The 20,240-nt window shown below is 36.6% G+C and overlaps 1 protein-coding gene across 1 annotated transcript; it reads right to left on the bottom strand.

The window, feature by feature from the left end:
• Positions 1-1,684: 1,684 nt before the first annotated feature.
• On the bottom strand, positions 1,685-19,061 carry alg6 (ALG6, alpha-1,3-glucosyltransferase). The gene is made up of 14 exons (XM_005803908.3): positions 18,892-19,061; positions 18,570-18,654; positions 18,384-18,473; positions 17,799-17,887; positions 17,337-17,419; positions 17,187-17,251; positions 15,940-16,125; positions 14,480-14,615; positions 10,076-10,161; positions 8,936-9,020; positions 7,648-7,718; positions 6,533-6,601; positions 5,045-5,237; positions 1,685-2,414 (listed from the first exon to the last, which is right to left on the bottom strand). Exons 1-14 carry the CDS (start codon positions 18,971-18,973, stop codon positions 2,217-2,219), a joined length of 1,518 nt encoding a protein of 505 aa, XP_005803965.1. The 5' UTR covers positions 18,974-19,061; the 3' UTR covers positions 1,685-2,216.
• Positions 19,062-20,240: the final 1,179 nt, after the last annotated feature.

The following is a 20,240-nucleotide window of genomic DNA, read 5'->3' as shown; positions in this document are numbered from 1 at the left end:
TCTCCTTTTTTCATAAGCCTTCAGTCTTGACAGTAAATGCAGCGCGTGTGGAATATCATTTGTTGCCAGAGGGGTTACAATCATGTTTTTCTCCCACATATTCCCCCGGTTTTTGTTAGCGAGGGATCTCAGCTGTTGACAGGTAATAGAATTGCTCTTCAGCGCTTGTGCGTATGATCCCGAGGAGATAAGGCAGAAGATGAATGAGGAATCTGTTCTGTCAGTCTTGGGGCTGAACAGTCATGGAGGACGTCATTCATTTCTGAGAGAGGTGTCTGGAGATGGCAGGAGAGAACGGCCTGACATTCTAGACCCCCATCCCTCCCAGCGAAGCGTCAATCTGGCAGCTGACAAATGTTGATTCTACATTAAACACAATGCAGGTACGCTGTGCAAATAATGTTCTTTAAGATGGCAACCCTGATCCCCTTTATGACTAAAGCCGCACCATCCTCCCCCACCTGCGCAGTTTAACAGCTTTTGGAAAGGAAATGTGCAGTGAGGAAACTGTCTTATGCAGCACTGTAGGGTCTTTATTTGGCAGCGCCTGCCTGGGAAGGCCGAGGCCTCTCCCTGCCCCAGTCGACCTAAGTAACAGCTGGCGTTCACAGCAACATTTCCTATTTCTGCCCAAGGTGGATCGTGTAACTCTCACTTTATCGCCCTTAGAGGCCACGTGAAGGACAAAGCAAGCATGCCCATAAATAAAACTAATGTTTTGATACAGGTCTCCCTTTGCAGGGACCCGTGATGGCTCGAATAACTTCTTACCATCAGAACACTTGATAATATATAGGTTTTTTTGTTATAAGTTAACATATGAAACTAAAAACTCTTCTTTTAATAAGGCAAACGTGAGCTAGTGGATGAAGCTACGTATTATAGCTACAAAATTTACAGGCTGTTAGCTGCCTGTAGTCACTTAGTCCAAAAGTCAGAGCCACCCTATCAAGATTTAATGTTCTGAATAGTGATCCTACGAGTAGCATTTATCATTTCATTTGATAAATTTCATTTATCAAAAGATGTTGGAATGATTTCTTGTTTAGCATAATTTTTTTTTTAAATAACTACATTTACAATTTGTCTTTTTAAACTTTGCAGATGCACAAGTGTCCCTCTGTGTTCCTGCCTCTGTTGCAACAGTTAACTCAGATGTAGGCTTTCTATTTATCCCTGCAGCACATTACCAGCAGCCGGCTGGTCTCTCCATCCACATGTCCCCATCGCTGACCCGATAACATTTATAGTTGTAATGGATTTTTTTATGCCCGTCATTAAGTCGCACAGAGATTGGAGAAAGAAATTGCTTGTACCTTTTTTTGTGTGGTATTTCAACTTTATAGCATTATGCTCAGATATGTCACCTTCCATCAAACCTTTTAAGGCCTCTCCTGTCTCTGGTTTTGTTTTAAATGTGCAGGTCTTTTGTGGAGGACCCTTGTAGCATCAACGGCTCATAATTAATATTTAATGATGTTGAATAAAAGCTTGGAAAGATATAATTTCCGTCTAATTATGAGCTCCGTCTCCACCAGGGCTTTGAGGGTGATTTTAGCGCACTACTTGGCTAATGTAGACAATTTATATGAAGCTGGTTTGAATTTAATTATTTAATAACACGCCACTAAAAATGATGTTCGCTTCAGCACAGCGAGAAATATGAATTCATTTTTATGAAAACTACGTTTGTACAAAATATCTTTAATGATGAATAGAAATCCACAGTAGAAAAAGGAAAGTTTGCATGAATACAAAACTGGTCAACATGCATTCATCACAATCCCTACAGAGTCCAAGAGAAGAGGCAAAATGAACAGTAACAGCACAACTACATCAACATCTTTTATGTTTCCAACATAATTATTACAAGTTTTTATTGACATGGCTTTTGAAAGTCTCATATTTAGGCTGCAGAACATCTCCTTCTGTAAATCTTTATCATTACTCACATTATTGCTGTTACCCTTTCAGAAAAATCAATTAATTAGAAATATTTCACATGCACTGTTGGTCCACAGAGGAAAAACACCAATACTCTTTCCTTTCACTTGATCTCACAACTTTCTTTGATCTGCTGTTATTAATATAGATACTTTTCACACAAACTCATCTCATTTTTCTATTTGAGAGTCAGAAAAGCCTCATGTACAGTCTAAGTGGTCAGAGCCAATATAGCCTCACAGTGTAACACTGAGTTTCCTGAAAAAAATAGCTTAGTTATTTTTCTTTCGGCTCTTTTTTCTGGGTGGGTCCATGAACTGAACAATATTAAAATTTAGAAATACTCCCAAGAAGTGCATGAATGCGGTCGTTGACATCAGGACAGGAAACAAGTCTGGTAGATGTGGCGGTGGGTCCATAGCTACACTCACGACGCTCAAAACAGCCATAAGAGCCATGCTGACGTAGAACTATCAACGACACAGACAGAATGGATGTGTCAAAAACATGAAATGACAATAAAATGTTGCAAGGATTACACAAAGATGCATCAGTGGTCAAATTATCATGAACACGGAGGACATAGAGCTACATAACGGAAGCACTATTATGTATTGATAATAATGATAATTAATAATTAATGTAATGATTATAATTACTTTTCAGTATGATCGATGTTAACTATCATAATCCATCAACACTAGGATTTTTAGACAATACAAAATTCTTTACAATTCTGTTGCAATTGTTGCATCCAGCACAATTACAATGTGCTGGATGCAGTGTCAGTCTGGGTCCTTTACCCAAGTGTTTATGAACACATCTTTGATCAAAACTACTTGATGTGTGTTGAAGTGGGCAGTTTGTACAACTTCATGTGTCAATTTTGCAACCTCCAATTTCAATCAAATTTATATTATTTAAATTAATCTGATTTAAACCACACACACACATAATGCAAACTTACAATAAATACTAGTTATTTTAAGTTAAATAGGCATTTTACGGCCTGCGTTACAAAGTTAATTATGTTCATGTCCTTTGAAGTTACTTACACGCAGGAGTATGAAGGTCACTGGAGCAAAAACAAAACAAAAAACAACAACATGCTTTTCTTTTGAAATGTGTATGTAATGAAATTGAAATATTGAGAATAAAGTAAGTATTTGATTGCAAAAATTAAGTCAGAGTATTGAGAAAAACTTGAAATGTTTGTGAAAAAATGTAGCTTCAAGAATAATGTAAATTGAAAACAAGCTTAAGAATAAAACCAATATGTCGAGAATAAAGTGGAAATAATATTTTCAAGGAGAGACTGAATGATTCTTTTTGATTAAATCATATTCTAAATTAAGACATTGCTTGCTCATTTACGCAAGACAAAACTGGGGAAGCGATTGTGCCAGTGTCCTTTTGACTGTCGATATACATTTTCCCACCTTTAACTCATCATTACAACATTGTTTTCTTCATTCCTGCCTTTAAGAATGAAGTCTCTTTGGTCAATCTCATCATACTTGACAATTATGAATATTCAGGATTGTTTTATATACAAATAAATAAATCATTTTCATTTGTGGCGTGAAAAAATACTATAATTTTTAGGAAAAAACTTTTTCTTTAGAAGAATTTATTCTATTATATGACACAATGAGTCAACGGATTAATATAAATAGATAGTTGATAATTCCAGTCCAAATTAATTACACTAGAAAATGTATATATTTTTAATTACAATGATTAATTTCTATCTCAAGGGACTGTTTCTTGTTTCTATTTTATTTGAAAACTAGATTTTAAAATTATTCTGCTGATCAGAAGCTTAAAAGTTGAACTTCAGGATGTTTCTGTCTCCTACCTGAAGAGACCAATCCCAGAATTTGAAGTAAGTGATGAATAACTTGAGGAACATTAAATAATTATCTGGCTATTCACCTCTGTTGATGAACAAACTATTGGCATTTGTCTTAGAGGAATCAATAACAGCAAACCTATGAATCCTGATTTCAAAAAAGGTTTTTGGGAAAACATTTAAAATGTGAAATTGGGTGAATGGCAATACATTGATAAAACTCTAAATATAAAATATAATTATACCATTAATTACATATTGCCCACTGATCACTATTTGTCCATGTAACCATTCTTTATTGTCATACAAAGTTACTAGTAACATATGGGATTCTAGGAGCTAGAGTACTTGTGTTTGTTTTTGCTGTGTGATGCAAAAAATAAGTCTGTGATTATTATAGAGGAAACATCTCATGCCCTCTCTTCTCCATCACCCAAAACCCATGAAACCTTATCTCCATCGTCAGGGCTCACTATTTATGCTGCTTGTGTAAATAAATATATCTAGGCAAACCTGTGTTTATGACATGTCCTATAAAAAGACACCTTCTCTTAATCTCTGACACCCTACCGGTACCGCTGTCGCTAAGGAGTTGGCGGCAAAGCCACTTCAGATGCTGTGGAAACTCAAATAAGTGATAAATAATTCTAAGGCTGGCAGCAGCGGTCGTCCCAGGACAGCTTACAAAGCGTACACCAGCAGATGATATTTATTTATACAGTTGGACATATCTTCTGACAACGTTGCAATTTAGGTCTGGAGGCATTTTAGAAATACAAGGCACCTGGGATCCTCAAATCAGCACCCTTCTTTTTACAGTCAAGCCAGCTTAAATGTTACTGGATACATGTATAGAAATATTTTCTGAAAGATTGAATACTTGCTTTATAGCAATGCCTACTATCTCACTGAGTTTATTAAGCTGTATCAGAGATTTTATCTGCTGTTTGCACACAAACAGCAGATAGAAACAACCTATTTCTTTTTCTTAAAGCTATAAAAGTATAAAATATTCAGTATGATCTTTGTTTAAACTGCCAATTAAACCTGCAACCAAATGATTGCACAAAATAATGATTAAAAATACTTTAATATTTACATCTTTTACTAATTATTTGGTACATTTTCTCCTTCACTGCGGTCAGTTCAGTGTAAGTGAATGTGTTGATAAAAATCCTCCATAAGACTTTAGGCCATTGAGAAAAGCAATAAACATTTGTAAATTTTACAATCATAGGTCACACTTACCTTCCATTTCATTATACAAGCCAGGTGCATTTTGGGTAGAAAGGAAAAGAGCTTCCCACAGGTACCAAGTTTCAACTCATCCTCTGAACAGTCATCCAGAGCGGACAATAAGTAGACGGTGAGGAAGGGAAACCCCAGGAAGGCGACGGTGTAGGGAACCAGCAGGCCATCTTTCAGGAAAAGAGGGAGCATGCTTGACAGAAGGAAAGAAACAATGAGGGTTTATAGTCTAGCCTTTACCTGACGAGTACTATCTACAACTTGAGATGCAAACAAATTTGCAAAAAAAAAATTGTAACAGCTACACAAAATTTGACAATTTCCAACAGAAACTGATTCATTTCAGCACCATACGTGATTAAAGAAAAGCAACAGCAATCAAAACATTTTTCTCCTGCAGGCCTTTATGAGCAGAGCGTCCCCTGAGGAGAGACGGTTATGACATTCATGCAGAGCTTATCTCAGTTTAGCAGCGGGGCAGAAGCAAGAACAACAGTTGCCTCATAGTAAACGCACAACACCCAGCTTAGAAAAACCTCTCTGCACAACAATCTACTTATTCAAGCTAAAAAGTTCCATTCAGCAGCTAAATGTTTAACATTTAAGAAATACATACTTCCTCAATGTGAGCAGACTGGGTTCATTCACCTATAAAATAGCCACTGTGCGAGCATTCCATCAGCCAATTATATAAACAAAAGATGTATTTTTTTTTAAATGAAAGAGTCTGGAGAGATAATGTGAAAGCCCAAGTCAGACTGTACTATGAACAGTTCCAGACGGAGCTCCTGATCCTACACAGCACACTCGGACACCAGGCATGCAGAGTATGTTGTGTAAGCCCCACATATCCTTATCCTAAACCACATGCACAACAATTAGCCCTGCCGGAAGAATTTAACAACAGCTGGTGAAAGTTAGTTGCAGCATTTGCACTGCGATTTCTCTTTTTCCATTCATGGAGTTCTCATCTAGGCACATGTCAGCCATCTTTTTAGAGAGTTCTAGGGTTTGCACCTTACAGGACAAACAATTTCAAATCACACCTAATTGTATAAAAAACAGTCAAGATTCATTCAAATCACGGCAGTCTGATTCAGCTTTTAGACCAATTACATATTGTCCAATTGAATTATTAACAGAATCCTGACACTTATTTTGGCCATATATTTTGGATCATTATCTTGCTACAACAACCAATTCCAAAACATTTCCGTTTTCTAGTGAGGTGTATCAGATTTTGTTCTTTAAAATGTTTATATTTAGCAAATTCACTTTAACATCTTTGAAATGTAAACAGGCCCACAAGCCTCACAGTTTCTCAATACTTGGTAAATGTGGCTCCATTGTAAAAAGTTTTGAATGGCTGGTATGACAAGAATTGACAATTAAAAAAAATAATTAACTATCTATAATAAAATGGTAACAACCAAAATAAGATGCAACTTTAAGGTTTAATTTGCTTTCTGCTGGTGAAAGTTTCTTTACCTGAATGTTGAGGCCTGCAGAAACCAAATGCACATGAGTGGAAATTCATTCAGAAGGAGGCAGACTGGGCTGAAGAGAAAAGAAAAAAGGTGATTGCACACACTTTTAAGCTGATTCTCAAGTACTAACATAGCAAATGAAAATAAATTAGATATAAGCTAAGTGGATAAATAAGATAAAGGCTATCAAAAAGCGTGAATTGAGTGTTAGCTGTAACAAGACACTTAGTATGTGTAGTTTGTTGAGAAATAATTTCACATCTTTGATTGCTAATGACTATTTATTACATTTCAAGATGTAAAAACAGCTGTGGCAACAAAGAGAAAATCTGTGTGTCCGTATATAAATCTATTTATAACCTGTTTATAACTGAAGCAAGCTACCAGCTTCAGTTCTACACCGTTCTCCAACAGAGGAACCTTCCAACGGTCCCTGAGCCCATAATTACAGTCAGCGCTCTTTGGTGATCCTGTTACAGCCCAATAATTGATCCTGCGCAAACAACACCCCGAGCTGCTGCCTACTATTCTCTCCCAATCTCTGGGCATGCATTACTGATTGATTCAAGGGGACAGGTGGGAGATATAACTCAATAGTTAATAAAGCAACAATCTACACTGATCTAGATTAATAGATGAGCCCAGATTCAGGAACTAAATCCCATGCCGTAAAGTCTATCCCAGGTTTCACTCTCTGTCTACAGCTTTATAAGTACGAGTGTAAACAATAATGTACAAAACACATTTTAAGCCACATGTCCAAGCTCTGAAACTATCGCATGACCCACCTCTAAAATTACACAGTGCATATCATGAGAATGGTTGCTTGGACTAGAAGTATAAAGACAGGAGTGGATAATGTAGCAAGCCTGGGCATAAATTGAACATTAGTTTGAGGTTAACATCAGCACAGGAATTATCTCACTTTGACATTTTTCTAAAATTGATCGTTTGTGAGAAAACTTTATTCACTGATGTCACCAAACAGAAAAGTCAAGAATAGATAAGAAGAGAAGGCAAACTCCAGTCTGGTTTAACTTAGAGTTCCACCAAGGACCTTCCTCCTGTGACATGAGGGTGGTAACCAGGGTAAACAATTCAGATACAACAACTTACAGGGCAGCCAACAGAATGGACTTCTCATGAACTTGATAGGAGAACAGGAAAAAGGCCAGAGATGTGTTGACCTGAGAGCACAGAATCATTAAAAACTTAATTAAAACATGTACAAAAAGAATAAATTGGCAAAACTTTGCATAAAAAGGCTAACTATACATGCCTTGCAAAAGGGTTCATTTCACAATGTTATAAGAATTTCTTAGAGTAAACCACACATAGTAGTGCATAATTGTAAAATGAAAGGAAAATTATATGCAATATTTAAAATATTCTGCAAATAATCTGAAAAGTGTCTAATGGAAGTATTGTAGCACCTTTGAATCAATCCTCCACTGCAACTGACACGCTTACGGCAAGAATTTAGGGATGCTTTTCACCAGGTTTGCACACAAAGACTTAAATATTTGCATTTTTTTTCTTTAGAAGGCATCTTAAACTAAGTCAGATTAGAACATCTGAAGAAAATCTTCATTCAAGGTTTTCCACAGATGGGTTTCCACAGATGGGCTTCCACAGATAGGGTTTAATCCTGGGCTTTGACTGGGCCATCCTAACACATGCATATGTTTTGATCTAAACAATTCAATTGTAGCTCTGGCTGAATTTAGCCTACCGAAGAGTAAACCTCTAAATAGGTCTCAGGTTTTTCCAATATATAACCTGGAAAAGGAGCAGCTTCTCTGTTTATGATAAAAAAGAAAATCCCCAAGCATGATGCTACCTCCTATTTTCTTCACTGTCTCCAACATCACTATCTAAACATCAATAAATTCAAAAACATGGTTAAATGGAGCTACTGTGTGCAGTTCAGTGATATTAATCACACAATTTTTTAGTAAGTGGCATCCTGAAGAAGCCTATTTTAAATGGGAATGTTTTCAAGAACAATGTTTGTGTTTGAATGCTGTGTCACACATTCACAGCCATATAGCTACCTAAAAAAAATAATAGTTTTTTTTTATCTTAACCTTTATTGTTATTATAATAGTACAACAAAACATGGCAATAAATTAATGTATGTGGCTTTGTAGGTTTGCAGCTGTGCAATACCGTTTTGGTTTTAGGATTGCTATGAGAGCTATACATAGCTTGGGATTTTGGTTTATAACCCAACTCGGCTTTAAAGTCCCCTTCTTTTCCCTCTTAAATTTATGATGATTTGTGTCAATTACACAAAACCTCAGAATACATTGAAGTTTGTGGCTGTAACATTGAAAAAATAAATAACATTTAAGAGGTATAAATACTTCTGTAAGACATGCTATTGCTACCAAAGTGCACTCACCAAAGCCAGTTTAAAGTTCCAGAAAGTGGGCTTCATCAGCAGTTTGATAGAGGATGGAAGTGCTGCTAGGAGAGTGAAAGCCAAACTGAAACAGATAAAGTAGGAAAATAATTATTAAAATGTAAATCTAAATGAACAAATGACAAAAACACTCTTGTACACACCGCTGTGTGCATATCTTTCTAGGACAGCACCTGCTCTGAAACTAAGACCTCTTGACATGTAAGAACTGACCAAATAATAATTGTTCTTGAGGGTTAGTCAGTATTAGTTTAACCCCTCAACTGTCACCTGCTGGGGATACAGGGACCAGAAGAGACAGACTTATGTGTCAGAGTGAATGTGTATAAATGTGCAGAGAGGTCAAGGGTTAGTTATGCGAGACGGCAACAATGTGCTCGTACTACAAATCATAGGTTATTGAAATAAAGAGATCCAAACACAGCAGAGCAAAACAAAAAGGTTTTAAAAGTAATATAATCAGTACATATGATAAGATGTACAACAGTAAGTTTAGTATACATGATTTTCTTCAGAACAGGCTTTTGGGCTACAAAAATATGTGAGTCACATTTTCACAGCTGATTTGTTCAACATAAACTGCATAATCACAGTGTATTTAGTACTCCAATCTATTTACCAACAAACACACATTTGTTTGAAATACCCAATAATAAAAGAGGTCCAACTTAATCCCTGGTCTTAGCAGTCTAGAAGAAACGTGTCCATCACTCCTAAAATTAGCCCGCTGGGTTATTTAAGCAGGTTCCGCCATGTCGTAACTTTTGAGCCGAGTTCATTACGCCAAGTGTGCAGGGTTTCAGCTTTTAACAAAAACATGATTGATGAGAGACAATTGTAGAATTAGTCTTTGTTTTTATGATAACCCTTTGGGACTTCAACATTTGGAAAAACAAATGTAGCTTGTTCAAAATTTCTCGTGAGTGCTTTGCTTCGGAGATTATCTGCTTTGATTCCCTCGAACCCGCTTTCATTTCCAAGAGCAAGCTCAGCTTTCCCGTAAAATGAAAAAGGGATTTTGGAGCAATAAGTTAGAAAAATGACAGTGAAAAAACAAAGAGGTGTCAGGAGGACAAATGTGGAATAAAAATGAAGTTGTTTCACAGATAAAAGGATTACCTGAGGTAAAGCTGAGAGTCGCTTGTCAGAATGGATCTGATCTTTATCACGGTGTTCAGGCTGCACCATGTGTTAGCCACCTTATCCTACACACACGCACACACACGGCCAGAAAGCAAAAACAACATTAGGAACATATGTTTGAGTGGTGATTTTATCTCAGATTACCATTAGAGACAAAAAGCAATCAACTGTTACTTTTTCTTATGTAAATTTTCTGTTTTAGCATTGAATACTTTTAATTGATTATGCACATTAATTCTCTTCCACAAAATGAATGTTAATGATTGTGTTCACGGTGTAACACAGCAACATATTTTAGCCATTATAACAGTTTTTTTCTTAAACGGACTTGACTTAAACAAAACAGACTAAATAATGTGGATTATTCCAAAAGGAATCTTACTATACACAAAAATGTATTAACATATAATCCACATAAACCATAGAATTTTAAAATATTCATTTTAAATGAACATAAAGCAAATCAGGAAATTCTAACATATGAAAATATAAATCAACTTAAACTTAAAATGACCAGAACTAACAATTCAGGATAATAATACCAATTTATCAATTAATTTATCCTCATGATTATCAATGTGAAACCCAAATTCACAAGTTTTTTTATACATGCTTCTTACTTAGTCTACAGTACAGACACAAAACAACCAAAACCAATAAGAAGATTTGTCAGACAAGTCAATAATAAGCCTCATCAGCTTGTTGAGATTCAGTTATAAGAAATATTTTACTTCCAATCGAACGTTTTGCTATTCTTGACTCTTTGTGTGAAGTTCCGGTGTAGAATTTGGTTTAGGTTTTTTTTGTGTGTGTGTCACCCGATCTCAAATCCACAGTGTGTATCCACAAAGATAGGGGTCCTCAAATCCAGGCCTAGGGGTCCACTGTCCTGAAACTTTTAGATGTGTCCTTAGGTCAGCACACCTGAATCAAATGGGCAAATTAGCTCCTCAGTATGCAGCCAAGTTCTCTAAAGTCTTTGACTCAGGTGTGTTGAAGCTGATACACGTCTAGAAGTAGCAGGACGCCAGACCTCTAGGCCTGGATTTGAAGACCACTGCACTAAGGCATTCAAACAAACAACCAGAACAAACAGCTGACCATTCACTCAGAACCAGAGGTGCTGTGTCAATATTTCCACCTCAGCTAAACTTCAAAATGGAACTATGGGAGTGGCATGAAAATTAATTAATTAGATGCAAGTGAGCCTTCATGCTCAAAGCTGATTCTGGGCTGCAGAAAGGCACTACATGTTTTCTTTAGTGGCAGTTTTGGTGTTGGAAGCTGATGATGGAAAGTAACTTTAAATTAGTCGTCTTTTCCCCTTAAGTCAGAGGTAGGTAGAAAATTAAGCCTTAATTAAGTTAGAGAGTTATCAGAGAAAATACTGGGTTGTGTTTTTCATAAGTGTTCTCCTTTTTCCCCCTCTAACAGCAGAGTGTGTTTATTTTTCCTTCCCAATTTGTATTTTGATTATTTTTCTCCTGCCTGGCAAATATGATAAAATAGACCACAGTGTTAATTATAAAGAAATTACAACTAAAAGTATTTTTTATTATTATTTTTAGGCAGGTCTAATTAAGTTGATTGTTCTAAGGTAAAATAAGTAATTTATTCATCAGAAAGATTTTGGATAAATTACAATAAATATTGTGTGTGATTATTTAATGAACATAATATAGTTTATTCTAGCTTAACACTAAAGAATCTGATTTTTTTTTTGTCAGAGATAAAGTATGCTACAAACGTCATGACAGCTGTGTGGTTGCTGAAGTTAAGATCAAATGAGGAGGTCAAGTGCTTAGGCGGACGCTAAGGGATCACTTAAAATAAGATCCGAGCCACCAGTGTGCCCATGATATCACACGTTTAGATCAACTAAATATTTCCTCTGTAGCTGTGTTTAAGTGTGATCCTATCGAGAAAATCTATTCCTGGCCTCCTCTCCGTTCTACAGCTGCTTTACTACACAACTGTATGGCTCTTAATGGTATCCTCTTCAGTAGCACCAAATTGTCTAGGGTTGTGTTTTCACAGCCCCATCCTTTCCTTTTTCCCCTCTCATTCTCAACATCAAACAACCACTGCGGGAATGTTCCTGGACACCAAGTTGAAGGCAGAAGCCCACTGGCAAATGCGAGTCTTGAAGCCACAAAGGAATTTCACAGGGAGAAGCGTTTGGTGCCATTTTTGTGAGCAGGCAGCAACATGAGACAGCAGAATGCAGTTCAATGGGTAAACTTACAACCGCTCCCTCCCAGAAGTCGACAGGACAACCGCTCAGCAATCGTCGTCTTCCCCACTCGGGCTTTCTGCTTGCAGTGCGTGATTTCATTTGTAACAGGACGCCTTTCAATGCTGTCATCAAAGCCCAAGTTATATGTTTGAATCATTTTGCTGAACAAATACTGTCCCGATGCATCCTGCTCCGACAGCACAACATCTAATTACGCCACGTATCCTTGACAACTTGTAGTAAGTGTTGCCTCGGGGACCGGGACTAGAACTTTCAGGGTTACAAGGTTTCAGAAACTAGAGCTGCAAACCTCGGCCTCTGAGCTGTCACCTAAATATTTGAACGGAGGCATACACGGTCATTTTAACCCCGTTTCTTCTATGACACCTTTCAACACCGGAATTTCGGAAGTGTTTTAAGTTTTCTTTTTCTCCATCATGTACCAGTGACTTCCTATTTAACTGAGCAGTCACAGTACAAAATAAGTGTTTGAAACACTCAAGCACACGTGTTTGTGTTTTTTTTTCCAAAGATGCCGTCAGCAGTGGGACACCAGCTGTCCGATGTGCTCTGATATGCCTTTAAGTGTATCACTCGCCCCTCTCATCGGTCCATATGGCTGGAACACGGCTGAGCTATGAAGTGCTGAAAACAATCCGGCCATAAATTAGTTAGATTTATCTGCATCCTCCTACTGTACATCATGAATCCCAACACCTCCCAGGGATAGGGTGAAACCGATCTCTTGACCTTTCACCATTTTATTCCACTGTTTTCTTTGATCCGGCAGGGTATCGGTTTCCAGCCAACTAAGTGCTGGAAGGGCTGGAAAGCTATTCACTATGCTAAAAGTTGGGAACATCGTGTAGGGAACGAGGCATGCCTCATGGGTTGCGTATGACATCAATGAAAGCATCAGTCACAGCTTTGTTGCTATAACTTGGTGTCAAACTATTTTAAAATTAGCATAAACTGTTGAATGTCACAGGCTATAAAACTGCAACTCCTGACTAATCCAAAAAAAAAAAAAAAAAAATCCTAAACAGAAAAATCAAGAATGAAGGGGAATTTCAGTTTGAAATCATTCTTTTACTGGTCAAAATGTGAAGCAGCCTCCAGCTTTCAGAGATATTACATTACTTTAAAGAAAAGATGAAATATTGTCTCTTGATTGGTTAAGTGATTTAATAATAAACATCATATTGAAATAATTATTAGAGATATTTTGATCTGATTCCAGACGCTGGATGGAGTACTCATCACCAAGTTTTTAACAGATACCTGACAAATTTAAATTCCCAATACGTGCTCACCTTACACATCTATGATGCAGTTTTAGTAATTACAAATCTAAGCAATAATCAAATGTGGAGTTCCTCAAGACACTATTCTTGAGCCACTTTTTTTCAATGCCTAAATGCTCAGATTAAACATCTCTAACCTATGTGTGATGATGATACAAAACTGAAAATTTCACTGCCCCACTTGACAATAATACTTAAATGCCACTAATTAAGTGTATCCACACCACTGACTGGATGATTTAGAATGTCTTCCAACCTAATGCAGAGAAGACATAAGTCATTGTTTTGGTCCCATAAATGCCTTGAGATCAAGACTCAATTGCACTGAAAAGAAACCTAGGTGTCCTTACAGACATCTCAAGAATAATTTGCCCGTTTCCACTCTAAAAAATTATCCAAAGTTGAATAGGACCATAATATGCAGAAAAAATTGCTTAGATCATTGTAATGCTGTTTTTACTGGTCTCTGAACAACACAAAAAGTAACATAAATATACAAGGCAGCTCAACTGAAATGCAGCTGTCAGAGTTATGACCAACACCAGGAACATGGTTCATATTGTGTCATAATATTAATTTAGGACTAAAACATTACTGTTTAATGCATTTCTCCATGAAATTATTTTTTTGTTTTTATTTTAGTTTGCATTTGAACAAATCTTTCAACATGTTGTCTTAATGGCTGTCATCATTATATAGAATTTCTTGTTAAGATATTTTTCTTTACCTTTGTTTCCTTATTTACTGTAAGGCACCTTTAATTTGTTTGTAAACGACTGCTATTTTAATAAATTATCTATCCGTCTTGGCAGAGTTTAGATTCAACATACTGCACTGTACCTCAAACAAGCCACGAGCCACGGGAAAGATCCTCCTGACCACCTGCAAGACCTGACTGGGGTCAGGAAGGAAGGGCAGCCAGCAGAGGCCAAAAGTCACCAACACTGTGGCAGTAATTTTCACCAACAGGATGAACCTATGTGAAAGACAAACAACATCTTTAATTGTGGGCAGTAAAATTATATCAACTAAATAAAAATAAATAAATAAATACCTGTTGGGGTATTTAGTTTTTCTGCAGGGTTTCCCTAGACAATTAGCACAAACTGTCTGCAAGTCCTAAATTTGGGGTTTGACCCTTCTGCTGAGGAATGTAGTGAAAGCCATGCATCAGCTGAAAGTCCCCAGTGGGGTTCAGAGTAGCTTGTCAGCTGTAACTGTGAAGCTGCTGGTTAAGTTGCACACACAGGCATAGCTGAGGAGTTTGGGCATGGCGAGAGTGTCATCTGGACATATCTTCCCAGGGGCCTAATCCGGCACTCCATTTGCTACTAAATGCCCTTGGTACGTTGTTACTAGATAAACAGACACTGGACACACTGGTAATAGCATCCAATCTGATTACCTCAGTCATTCTGTGACTCTCAGGAAGACACTGCTCTCTTACAGGCTCACATTACGAGTGTGGGCTTGCAGCTGACACATTCATGCACACTGACAAAACAATATAATCAACAAATGCACTCTTCAATAACCATGTTATCACAGGGATCAATTTAAATTATCTTATAGATTGGCATTTCCTTGGAGGTGTTTGGGCATAGAAACAAAGTTTAACAAAACATCAACAGAGAAAGAATACTGAAAAATTAATCCAACTAATTTTTGACATAATATTTAAATATGTATTTTATGAAGATATAACATTTCTAAATGTATTATTTAATATTTCCCAAAGCATAGCACCAATCCATTTTTGCAATCACCCTCCATTTCCCCAATTATAAGAAAAACTAGTTTCTCTTTGGGTTTTCTGAACAACCGTTCTTTCAGTATTTTTAGAGTTTGGTTTGACAGCCTTGGATTTGGCTTGGATTTTCAGATAAAAAAAAAACAACAGTTAATTGTATCCCAGTTTGAGATGATGTTTGTGGCCTCTCAGGTATACTATCTATCCAATTCCATCAATTGTTAAAGGAGGTGGGGGGTAGTGCTGGTGCTCCTGTGGTTATTGGGTGGGAGGCAGGAAACACTGTGGGCTGGTCGCCAGTCCACACAGGACAAATAAACCATGCACTCGTATCTAAGGAAAACTTGTGTAAAAAGTCATGTTTTTGGGTTGTAGAAGGATAATGGAGTATCCAGACACATAAACGAGAAGAACATGCAAACTCCAAACAGAAAGACCGAAGGCTGGGATTGTGACCCAGCACCTGCTTGCTCCAAGGTAGCATTGCTACCAATAATAATAAAGTTACATAAAAAGTAAAAAAGTGCACATGTAAAGCAATAACGCTTACCCACGCCCAATTAGCCCAGCTTTGATGCACTTTCCAAGAAGGTAACAGAAGAAGGGCAGTGCATGGTACAGCTCCATCTGTTTGTAGTTGAGAGCCAGAGAGAAGGCCAGGGAGCCCAACGAGTTCCAGCCCAGCCCCAGAGCCAGAACCCCCCATAGGGCAAAGCCCAGGCTCACTCCATTATACCCGACACAGTCAAGGCTTTTACAAATTACTACTTTCACAGGCAAAATTACTAATGTCTAAGCAACAAACAAAAGAAAACAGGTGGAAAAAGTTTAAATTAGGACATTTTTAAAGAATATAAAAAACAGCATAGACGGTAAAGGTCCATTGTCAAAATATACAAACATCTGTTTGCAATAAACAAAAATATATTTTTCTTCTGGAATTAATAAAGTGTAATTTAATCTAATCCAAGAACAACTTAAATATTTCAACATAACTATTATCACAAGTGGTTTCTTCAGATTAAATCTTTGAAATTATTCAACTTCTTCATGATATTCATCTTTAGAACATAACACAAAACCCTTTAGCTGTTTTGAGCTGTTGAAAATGTAACTCATACTCAGACACCAACTGCTGGTAGCATTCCTGAGGAATGTCCATTCAGTTCTAGTCAGTCAAGCATGATGACTCCTTCAGTATCCTCCAAGATTTCTTCTGAAACCCAGCCCTAGTGGACTGGAGGTAAACTCAGTATTCTTGTCCTTTTTGAAGGTCTAATGACATCTAATATTCAGCTGTCTAATGGACAGCAAGAGGTATTTTCCAAGAATGTCCTAATGTTTGACTGAGTGCATCTTTTCTTTTAACATACATCAGGTTTCTAGTGCCAGAGGAACCAAATGCTTCACTGGAGGCATGGCAATGTTTTAGCGTTAGCATTAGCTTCAACATGATGGAGGATGAATGATACTAGGTGAAGCTGCATAGTTTTAACTGCTTATGTTTAAGGTTTATTTTTGCAACATTTATGAAAAAGGATTATAACACTATTTTTGTGTTCTAACAGTAACATGGACTGTCAAATTCAATTCAACAATTTTTTTGAGACACAATGAAAAAGGTCTACCTGACAGATGACTTGAATGATACTTTATGTTAATTGTAATACTTTACCATGCTGTTTCACAGCTGTTCTTAAAAGTCAGACTATATTTCATTTAAACAAATCAAAGTACTGAAAACTTTACTGCAATAAATTTACGAATAAATAAAATACATTTGCATGTAAAGGATACTGAAAATGGCCATAGTCTATGAGAATTAGTCCTGGGTAAAGAAGAATGCTGAGAAGAATGGAAACCTAGAAAGACAAATTCAAAAAACAAATGACTACATTTGGGTTTTCAGAGTACATTGCGATATAGACATTTAGGTACAACCATTACCCTTCTCTTAGCAGAGCCATCAGTCAGGTATAAACAGTATAAAACAACTGCAGGAATGTATATCAACACATCTGTCACCAGGACTAAAAAACAGAAAACAACAAGATTAAAATAATTTAAGAAACCAGTAACAAAGAAAGGCAGACTAAAGCTTTTAGTGTCTGCCAACAAAATGTTGCTTTAGCTAAAAAAGCTCTTAGACAAAGTTTGTTAGAATCTTAAAAAACAACAAAAGCTAAAAAAAGACAAGAAGAATCATAAATTTAATACAACCCTATAAATTCAAATGTGTATCAGTGCATATTTATTTAATACGTACAGAAAATTATGACAAAATAGTTTTCATTAAAAATCTTTACCCTCTTGATGAAAAAGAAATTTCTTTAGTATGTAATATTAACACAATTATTTGCAGACAGAATTAAGATGGAAACATTGCAGAAGGTTTTGATGTAACCTTACCTGTAATTCTCATAAATAACTTGTGGGCAGGACTTTCATAGCCTCTGGATCTGTGCAGCTCAACCCAGTCAGGGTTTAGAATATTTGCTCTGCAAACAGAAAAGAAAGAAAATGCACAATAGCCACAGCTAGCATTACACATGTGCATACAAGATGCTATAATCGCAATGGTCAGATTCTGCCTGTGGACTAATAAATAGCTAACCTTTGGTAGCATACAAAAAAATTTAACAATCGTGTTATTAACAGCTACTGACTTAAGGAACTAAAATCACTGACAGGTGGACAATGATTTAAGGAGGCACCCCATATACTCAGTATGTATTTTTTGATCAGCTTAAACATAGGAAATTGAAATAAAATGTAAAAATTGTTACTGTTACAAAAACTTAAGTGTAATTTGAAGCACATATATTTTTTGTTAGCCATCTTTTTCAATAAAGAAGGCAATTATGTATTTTTAAAAAAGCTGTGATCTTGTGACAACAATGTATACAATTATTTTATATATAAAAACTATGATTCCCCCGCACAACCAAAAAAACACAAGTAAGTTTCTATGCCTAGATTATTAAAATTACTCACACATAAGCACAGAGCCAGCTGTGGTAGGCGGTGAGAGGAGGGTAGTCAAGACCCCAATAGTTCAAGTCATTGTCAGAGGTGTTAAAGTACCTGTAGAAAAATAAAACTGTTACTAAAGGAACAAGGATTTGGCTTTAGCAAATCAGGGATCTGGTCCGATGATCACCAGAACGGTGTCAGACTTGCCACTGTTGAAGAGGGAGGTTGTAGGTCACTTCTTGCCAGTGTCTTTGGGCTTCATAGTCACCAAACATGGGAGGATTTCCTGCACCTGTACAGAAATTATTGTGCTGTCAGCAAATGTTAACTTCTACTGATGAAACAAAGAAATAAAAAATAAAAAACACAAACAATCGCCAGTAATGCAAGTCAGCTAGTTTACTCTTTTAATATAAAAAGCGTAGTATTCTGCACATCTTCCTGCTAGTTTCTAAACGATCAAAACAGCTGCACTAAAACAATCCAGACAACTTAGTGTAGTTAACATGCAGGTTCACACGCTCCCTACCTGAATATGAGTTTAACGACACGCCCCATCTTACCAAAACAGCGAGCAAAACGCTAATCGATACTAAACTCCACGTTTGCATAACTCTAAGCGACAAAAACGGGACTTTGTTTCAGAAACAAGGGACAAAAACAGCTTCATTCAGACTCCTCTTCAGGAGTCCGTTTTCCGTATACGTCATCCAACAAAGGCTACGTTTCACGCGCTCATTGGTCAGAGAGTTCTGACGTGAGGAGGAAGTACAATGAGGCGTTATAAAACCTGGAATTAACAGAGATACAGGAAACTGTCGCTCAAATATTAAGACAAGAAAACGTTAATCACGACAGTTTTTTCCCCCTCAAATTTTGGTAATAGAAAATCTTAAAGATCGTTTTAGAGTCTAAGTCTTTCAGTGGTTGTCATATATAATGTTAACCAGTGCATATGCAAAATCTTATACTCCTTTGAATGCACCATTTAACAGTACACGATTTATACTATAGTATATTTAAATACCCCAGCATTTTTCTAACTATTATAAACTAAAAAGTTAGCAGAACATTTTATTTTGATAATATTACAGTAGGAATGTACGTCAACTTCTCAAAAATATCAGGGAATTATCCAAAAAGAAAAACAAATATGTAAATAAATAAATTATTCGTTTTAATTTTAAGCTTGAAATTTGCGATTTCAATAAGTATCAATAAACTGCAACTTATTTTACGTTTTGCATGAACTCCGACATTGCTCTCAAATAAGTTGAACACAAACTATACATAAAAAAAATACTTGTGCCACTTAAATGTTATTTACATCATGTCATGTTACAACCAAAGATTTCAAAATGTCCTACTAGGATTTTATTATACACAGTAGTGCAAAATACTGAAAATTAAAATTCAAAAATACCTGATTGATCCCAAAGGGAAATTAAATGTTGATGTAACTCATATTATCCAAGATTTTTCAAAATTGTAGTAGGTGCTGATGGCTGTGGGCAGGAGGGGTCTCCTGTAGTGGTCTTTATTACAGCGGTCTGAAGAAGTCTCTGACTCAAGACACTGTGTTGTTGTAAAACATGCAGTAGATGAGTTTCTTGATTTTCATCTGCAGTGATTCCACAATGGTCAGCAGAACAAACCAGCTTGATTTACCAGGTTGGCTACACTTTTTAATTTTTTTTTAAAGTTTTAATTCCTGACTCTGATACTGCTACCCCCAACAAATGATGGTAGAGATTACACCCCCTGCAACAGACCGACAGAAAATATGTAAAATTTTGTTGCAAACACCAAAAGACCTAAGCTTCCTCAAGAAGTACGTCCTACTCTGTCCCTTCCTGTTGAGGGCTTTATTGTTGCATG

The sequence above is a fragment of the Xiphophorus maculatus genome, chromosome 9, assembly GCF_002775205.1.
Source record: "Xiphophorus maculatus strain JP 163 A chromosome 9, X_maculatus-5.0-male, whole genome shotgun sequence".
In the NCBI taxonomy this organism is placed as follows: domain Eukaryota; kingdom Metazoa; phylum Chordata; class Actinopteri; order Cyprinodontiformes; family Poeciliidae; genus Xiphophorus; species Xiphophorus maculatus.
Note: the sequence above shows the minus strand (reverse complement) of the source record. Positions and strands in the feature narration are given on the sequence as shown.

Bases quoted from the DNA above. Each gene is read 5' to 3' on its own strand.
- alg6 (XM_005803908.3), bottom strand. From the start codon at position 18,973: ATGCAAACGTGGAGTTTAGTATCGATTAGCGTTTTGCTCGCTGTTTTG. The intron at 17,252-17,336 runs GTAATGGTTGTA...TTGTCTTTCTAG, and splicing joins ATGGCTCTGCTAAGAGAAGG to GTTTCCATTCTTCTCAGCAT. The intron at 14,616-15,939 runs GTAAGCGTTATT...TCTTTCACATAG, and splicing joins GCTGGGCTAATTGGGCGTGG to GTTCATCCTGTTGGTGAAAA.